We start from the raw sequence: 8,373 nt of genomic DNA, 5'->3' as shown, positions 1-8,373 counted from the left end.
TGCCTGCCTCTTCCTCCCTTTTATTTTTGTTCAGTATGTTGCTCAAAAAAACCTCCTCCGGTTTCTCACTTTTTTTTTTTTTACAAGCTCCGTCACCCTTCCCTCTTTAATGTGACCTCTACCCAGATGTGGGAAGTTGGGGAGGTGGAGGTTAGAGGGGGTCGTCTCAAATTAGGTTTGTCCACCTGTCTGGCTGATTCATAGATAGCATCAGTCATCTTCTAAAGGAGGACCACACACACACACAGTCGTACACACTGATGTAGGTCCACCTGCACAGTTGGATCAGTTTGCTGATATATGAGACCAGTATGGACCATTTATTAAAAATTAGATGTCAGCCAGTCAGTGCCATACATCTCTGGTGTGATGAATAAGATTCACATTGATTGATTGCAGACTTGCTGAAACATTAATCAATCCAAGCAATGTTTGCGGCAAGTTCTGATACTCATCAAATTTCAGTTGATTGATTTACAAGTGTGTATTAGTATTATTATGATTTTAAATCGTTTGCTTTATGTATGAGAAAAAAACTGTTATTTAAAATGTTTGCAGGATAAAATAAAGCTAATAGCAACGAGGAGAGTATTCAGATCCTGTAGTTAAGTGAAAGCAGTAATACCAAAGTATGAAGAAGTCCTGCAGCCTAAATGTATTCAAGAGAATTCTACTTTCAGAGTCATGTATTATTATATATGTTAAATTATTGTATTAATATTACTGGTGCATTAATGTGTAAGTAGCTGGTCGAGACAATTTTAGCTGGTTGTCAGTCAGTCGGTCCACTTTGGTCCAGACTGTTGTATCTGAGACGGATGTATTGCAATGAAATTTGGTAAAGAAACTCCCTCAAGACTTTGGTGATCTCTTGACTTTGCTGTTGAGTGAAATTATTGACAATTATTGAATTAATTGCCATTAAATTTGGTTCAGACATTCATGTTTCCCACCGACTGAATTGTACAGACTTCTACCATCTAACACCATCATCAGGTCAAAACATTGCAAACATTCCCATCAACCTCAGCTTTACTTTGTGTTTAGCACTAATTAGCTATTAGCATGACAAACTCGTACTCTTAACTGCTAATTATCAGCATGTTAGCATTTAGCTCAAATCACTGCTGTGACAAAGTACGGCCTCAAAGAGCCGCTGGCTGTCAAATCAATTTAAACTACCCCTTCATATACAAGTATGATGTTAGTAATGGGAATTTTTAGAATATTGCGCTTGATTATACCAGTAGTGACCCCCAAACAAGTTTGAGACCCCTATTTTAAAGCAATATTATATAAGAATTGGTGTTTAGTGCGATTTGGCGCCCCCAGTTTCAGAGTGCAATTCATTTATGCATTGTTGTTGTAAATACGTACAGCTGTACACGTGTTACATTACTTATGATTACATTACTTATGATCAAAAACTAGCGAGTCAACAACTTGTGTCAACTAGTGTTGTAAAAGCAATGTGCACTAGAGAGTTCCTAAAAAAGTAAATGTTTCTCCCTGTGAGATGTAGTGGAGTAGAAGTATAAAGTATTGGCCATTTTCCTGCCTCCCAATTGGTCTGAACCTCAGTTGTAACTCTGCACATTAACCCCATGTGCAGAGGTTAAATTGGGATTTGGTATGTGTGGGGCCCTGATTTAGCCGGGTTAACAAGGGTCAGAACCATTACGAATACGCAGCAGCAGCAGCAGCAGCAGCAGCAGCGACAGTAGCAGTTTCATAATAGGAAACTAGTATAACTGTATTTTTAATTAAAACTCATTCAGAAATACAATTAGTCCACACTCTCTCGGTTCATCAGATTCGACATTGGTGGATGTGTTGAGCTCCTCGCTGCAGGACTTCTTTGTCTGCATGTGTAATGGTCAGCGGCCTTTCTAGTACGTGCACATTATATCATCAGAATATGAGGCAGAGCTTTGTCTTGGTTTAGCTCACTTCTGCGTGAGTGACAACATCTGACTGAGCGGCAATCCACGCCACCCTCTGCTCGTCCACACACACATCAATCACATTATTATGTTCTGAAACAGCGCTGAGTGGGTGGTGAGTGGTGACTGACAGTCATTTCAAGCTAGAAAAATGCAGCCAACAAGAGTGGCCATTCAGTTTAGTGACTATAAACGAGAAGGAAATGAGTGAATAAATGTAAAGTTCTTAAACCTTCCTTCCCTGACTTGGTCTTCTAATGGTTTTCATTACACATCTGTGGGTGTACCAGCCCCCTGCCTCTACCTGTACCTGCACATCCCACTTATATAAACTGTAAAAATAATGTCTCCTCGCAGTGTCTGGAGCGAGCCATGAAGTTCTCATTCAACGAGTTCCACCTCTGGCACCAGCTGGGCCTGTCACTCATGGCGGCCGGGAAGGTGAGCTCATTTCTCCTTATATACCAGCAACAGCCCCTGACACACACACACACACACACACACACACACACACACCACGCCACACCCAAAGGAGACATCTGTCTTCTGCCATACCTCCGTCCTGTACACTGCGGCGTTCCTGACTCACGCTTGTGTTCAGGCGTGAAACAGATGCAGCGCTCAGTGTCCAGTCTGGAGTCTGGAGGAGCAGTTGGGCGGTGTTTTTACTCAATCTGGACAAGTCAGATATTGCCAAGTAAATTAATTGCACAAATATTAGACTAAAAGAGCATTCAAATACCTTATAAGTCTAAAGCAGATCTTTCAAGGCAACCCCACCCCCACCTGCTACGACATTAGTTACTGGAAAATACTATTTTCCTGCTAAACACAGTTAATTATTGTTGTAATGCGTAAAAACACTGGACATTCTTCAAATGGGAAGGAGCTGGAATAGCTTAAAATCCTCTCTCTCCCTCTCCGTCTGTCTCTCTCTGTGCCCCAGTGTGTGTGTGTGTGTGTGTGTGTGTGTGTGTGTGTGGCCATGTGTGTGACAGAAAAATTGATCTGGGTTGCAGGATGAAGTGACACTGCAGATCAATGGAGAGCTCTAGAAATAGGCTGCTCCCTAGAAGGAGAAGGGGGCCGCCTCAGTGTCGTCAGATCCGCTTCTATTTAGGGCCAGCCGTGTGTGTGTGTGTGTGAGTGTGTGTGTGTGCGTGCGTGTGAGCGTGCACGTGGTCCATTAATGATTGGCCTACATGTATTAGGTGACTGTGTGTCTAAATGGGTCTATTAGAGCTGTGTAAGGACAGTTGATGTGTGTTTGATACACTCGTTTAAAGGCGATCCTTGTCATCTGTGGCTGCACGATAACTGGCTGCTCATGAATCACAATTTGTCAGTGACATGTGTGTATCTGTGTGTGTGTGTGTGTTTCTGTGTGTGTTGCAGGGAGTTGGTGCCGTGTCTGTATTTAAAGAGTGTGCCAGGATGAGACCAGAAGACCCCTCATTGCCCCTATTGGCTGCTAAAGTCTGCATTGGTCAACTGCACTGGGTGAATACACACAAACCATCCACATACACTGGTATAAAGAAGTACACACACACACACACACACACCACACACACAAACACATGCAGTTACAATAATGATCTAAAGAATCATTTTTTACGCTATTTGTGCTCTTGCTGTGATGTTTTTGCTCTACATTTCCCAGAATTACTTGTTGCTGTGATGAAATTTATATGGATGAGTTTCTGTAGGTGGAGCTGTTTTCCATGTCTGTTCAGCCATGCATGGTTGCACTGCTGCATTTCTTAACTCCTGCATTTAGAGAGTAGATACAGAGTAGCAGATGTTTACTTCTGCATAAAGGAAAGAAAATATGTATTGCTGCAGCACAAAATGTGTTCTTGTAATAACTTGGACACTCTTCATCCCTCAAATCAAGTTTATTTAAATAGCACGTTTAAAACAACCAAATTGCTATACAAAGTGCACGTCACACAAATAGCAAATAAAGGACAATGAAATAAATTATATCCATAAAAAGGAATCCTCAGGTTGTTCTAGTACTCCTAATAGTTTTAGCAATAATCCACTGGGGCCCGAATGAAAACAACCAATCAGAGTGGAGAAAGATGGGTGATTGTTGAGTCTCATACAGATGCTCAGGGACCATTTTTAATGCTTTTATCACGTCATATTTTCTTAAACATGTAAAGAAGCCATTTAGAAGAGATATATGTTTGATAAATCACAACTTTATCATCAGTAAAACACATTTTAAGTACTTTATAAATGAGACATGAAAGCATTTAGTTTAACAGGCTTATGTTTTTTCCCTCATAGTAGCGATAGTTTGGATCTCCTTCTTACAGAACTCACTTTATAAACAAAACAACTTAAGTGCCTTTAGCAGGAGTTAAGGATCTCACATTTCAAACATCAGAAAAATAATGTACATTTTTGTGACCCAAATTAAATCTCCTGGGTCGTGACCCAGTCTCTGGGAATTAATGCTCTAAAAAGACCCCTGTTGGTTCCCAGACCCCAGTTTGCAAACCACTGACTTAAAGTCCCCATCCAGTCAGTGTCAGCAGAGTCTGGACTTGTCACAAAGACAAACTGTAATGAATTAAAGGCTCAAATTTCACAGGTTTATCAACCTTCTCCATCTGTAACTAATGAATCTGTATGTGAACGCGGAGTTCGTACAGTCAGTGTTGTACAGTCAGCGTTGCCCCCTCAGCCTCGGCAAACACTCACAAGCTGAAAGGTGAAGTTGCGTCACGGTTCTGCACTACAGGCACGGCGGCTTTGTCGAATGTTTAGTGCGTGTACTTAGAAAGTCAGAACACAGCCGCACCGTGTCGCTGATGTTTCGGGATTGACACCGAGGGTCACTCAGGCATCACCGCGAAGCTCGGCCAGCTTGGATAGTCCTGCTGTTCATGATCTGGGCAGGAGGGAGAAAGTCACATCAACAGTGGTATTTAGGATGGAGGGAGAGAGAGCGAGAGAATGAGCGAGGGTGAGTTAGATAGAGATAGAGAGAGAGAGAGAGAGAAAGGGGTCAGAGATTAGAAAAGAGGAGCTAACAGGGGCGAATGGAGAGAGCACATCTGTCAGTGGCTGTAGATCATGGCAGGCCGGAGACACTAAGGAGCTTACAGCCTTAATCACAATGGGACACTATGGCCATAGTGCAGTGGGGCATTACATAAATGGGCCACCATTATCCACCATCAGCCCCACTGGACAGTCTGGGCTATTATCTAGCTGGCAACATGTTGTTTTTTTGCTCATAGTGTGGGCCCACAGACCAGACCAAACTTCATAATACATGTTCAGGTTTTTATAACGCTCCTTTATACATGTGCATGTATGGGACAGTGAAGCTTCTTAGGGCTCATGACACCCTTTCTCCAAACGACGTCACCACGAAAACGGCAAAGCAAAGCTGCTTTTATAAATTCCTGAAGAGCAGTTTTTTAAGAAACAAGGTTTTCGCCCGACAGCAGCGACATGTTCTTCTTTCACAGCCATTCAAGGCAGGAAAAAAGAAAAACTTAATCCTCCTAAGATGTGCATGGACGGGGCTGTGTGTTTAAATGACTGGCTATTGTGTGCAGGCTTTGAACTCGCAAGGACCGGATTCAAAGACACAGAGAGAGGAGGAGGATGAAGGGAGGAAGAGGAGGAGGAGGAGGGGGAGGAAGGGGAGGTTTCAGACAGTTGGCTTGCTGTTGCGGTGGCGTGCTGTCAAGCATTACCCCCCCCTCCTTATGCCCACCTACCCACCTGCCCGCCACAAGCCATACCTCACACACTGTGACACACTTTTTCCCCGACTCAGAGCACCTCGGCTCAGCTCAGCCACACACCGCCTGCAGACTACTGCTGCGTGTGTGGGCGAGTGTGTGTGTGTCATTTCCACGCAAGAGATAATTTCTAAAACATACTATAAAAAAGCGTTATTTTATTGTCAACTTACGCGCAAGGTTGAGAATGATAATAAATCCCCTTCATGCTACGTTTAAAAATCAAAATAAATACAATGTTACATCAAATTAGTCATCAAAAATACGTAATATGAAGAATTGTTGAGGAAGGGAATTTCACTTTCTCACTTGCATCTTTGAACTGAATGTTAATAAACACTGTTTCAATGGTTATTTTTCATTCAATTAGTTTTCTGAATTCAAAACGTGGGCACTGAATTGTTGGTGGTGTGCAACAAAATTTTCTCTACCATTACACACTATCAATAATCATAATACACAGATTCTGTGTTTTATAACAAAGAATGAGTATAAACTGACTTTTTCTCCAAGGAAAAATAGGAATTTAATGGATATAATTTATTAATGCCAAGCAAACATGAGTGTTTAAAGGTTCAATCTACATACCACCTCGCTTTCTAAAAAAACCATGTTTTAATGATTACAGGATGCTGATATAAATATACCTATATATTCTATACCTATACTCTATATAATAATAATTTAGCAGACTTCAGGGGTTCCTTTATTATGGATTAATAATACAGCACTTTACTGCAACATCAGTTTCACTCGTTACGATGTGCAACTTTTGAAGCGCAAAACTATCTCAAACCGTCGAGTAGAACGGATTAGACCTAATAATTCCCCTGGTCACCATATTATCAGAAAATGCCATGGTGTGACACACGACACACACAACACAACACACACACACTCAACACAATATAGGAATCAATATCACAGCAGCGGGAAGACTTCCCCTCCCTGTTCATCCCACCGGCCCCAGCAGTAAAGCACAACACACATGGTCTCGATCGTGCAGCTCACTGGGGAGGCGCGCTGACGTCTAGCGGATTTGCAGTGTTGCAGCATCTCCTCACAGGTCTGCAAGGGCTGAGGCGTGGCCCGGACGAGGTTTCTTCCAGCTTCCCTTGTGAACACAGCGACTGAAACGAAAACACAACCATCCTTCTATTTAATCTTATGCTGCTTCTTTGTTTATATTTCCCACTATGCACTGTAATTGCGATTTTAACTCAAAAATTTGTTAGAAAACGGAATCACATCGTAACAGTTTTAATGCACAAACTCAATAACAATCAAAATTACACACCGTCTCAGTCAGGCGGTCACTTAAAATGACTTTGATCCTAGGGATGCTTTTTAATTTACTTCAATTAACTTAATTAAGTTATTTATAGCCTAAATTAAGTTACTTCATGTTCATTCCCCCGCCACAGTCAGTTTAACAACTTTTCTTTAGTTACAATTTAACTGAGTAAAATGAAAAAACACTACCTAATACAGACAGAGAATTGCTATAAAAAGACAGGAGATCAATCTGCTCATAATTCATCCAAATCTCTCGTTCTTACACAACGTCTGCCGTTTTAGTGAGTTCACTGTTTGGGTTCTTGTGTAGTTTTTAATATAACAGTAAACCTTCCATAAAGTATGGTCACTGAGTCAGGTTTTACTAAACGCGTTAGAAAAGGCCCTTGTATTCACAAATGTCTTAAATTAGACGCATACTTAAGTTTCATATTTGGAGAAAGTTTCTCCATGCGTATAATGATCTTACTGGACGGCTTCCATAGAGAAGAGCCTCAGCTGTTTTGGTACCTGTATGGAAACCAATCCTGCTACTGAGTAAATTGAGCCTGAGGGGGAGTTTTATAGTTGGACTCTGAAACCCAGGTGACGCCTGTCTTATTGTCATTACACATTAGCGCAGTTTTGCACACACATGATATTCAGTGGGAAGACGTAACAGCAGGAATTTGCCATTTCACCAGAAACAAGCGATATCACCACGAGCAGCTTGATGTCGGTCGCTTATTTGCGTTTATAAAAAAAAACACACTACAAAATACACACCACGACAACTCGTGTTCATAGCTCCTACAGTAGGTCTGGGTAAGTGCTTCAGGACCGTCAAACGTCTCTCTGCGGCATTGCCGACTGAAGGGGGCCCACATGCACTCAATAGAAACAGAGGAGAGAGCGGGGGATAAAGATGGTCTCAACCAGCTCTAAGGTGGGTGACTGTTCATGTGTGTGTGCTGTGCTGATCGAGGTTGATGAGGTACGGGGCAGTAGAGTGTTTCGCTCGGGCCTTTTAGTAGAGACAACTGGTTAAGTGAATGTCGGGAGGTCTCTGATCGAGAATGTGTGTGTGTGCTGTTGGTCGTGTGTGTGTGGGTCGTTGTGTGTGGTGTGGTGTGGTGTGTAATTGCCAGAAGGGCTCTCAGAGGATGCCAGTCTGTCATGGGCCATCACGCTCATCGATGGAGTGTGAGGGAGAGGGAAGAGAGAGAGGAGAGATTTGAGAGAGACTCATGGGGTTCGCACGGTCTGGGGACGCCGGCCTGCCCTACTTTTGCTGTCCTCTGGCTCCCTGGTGTTGGCAAGCCTCTCCAGTGGTATTCTGTACTCTTCTCGTCAGAGGGTGAATGCGTGGGGGAGGAAGGCGGTGG

General features: G+C 42.6%; 1 protein-coding gene across 1 annotated transcript in view; it reads left to right on the top strand.

The window, feature by feature from the left end:
- Positions 1–8,373, top strand: part of ttc7a (tetratricopeptide repeat domain 7A) — a gene marked incomplete in the record, with an annotated part of 61,737 nt that overhangs the window by 17,647 nt on the left and 35,717 nt on the right. Inside the window, 2 exon segments of the mRNA XM_035662972.1 lie at positions 2,301–2,384; positions 3,339–3,443. Coding sequence (XP_035518865.1) covers positions 2,301–2,384; positions 3,339–3,443 — 189 coding nt within the window.

The sequence above is a fragment of the Morone saxatilis genome, unplaced genomic scaffold (assembly GCF_004916995.1).
Source record: "Morone saxatilis isolate NCDOM2014 unplaced genomic scaffold, NCSU_SB_2.0 Contig19, whole genome shotgun sequence".
Classification (NCBI taxonomy): domain Eukaryota; kingdom Metazoa; phylum Chordata; class Actinopteri; family Moronidae; genus Morone; species Morone saxatilis.
The sequence above is the reverse complement of the archived record's forward strand: the minus strand, read 5'-3'. Positions and strand labels throughout refer to the sequence as shown.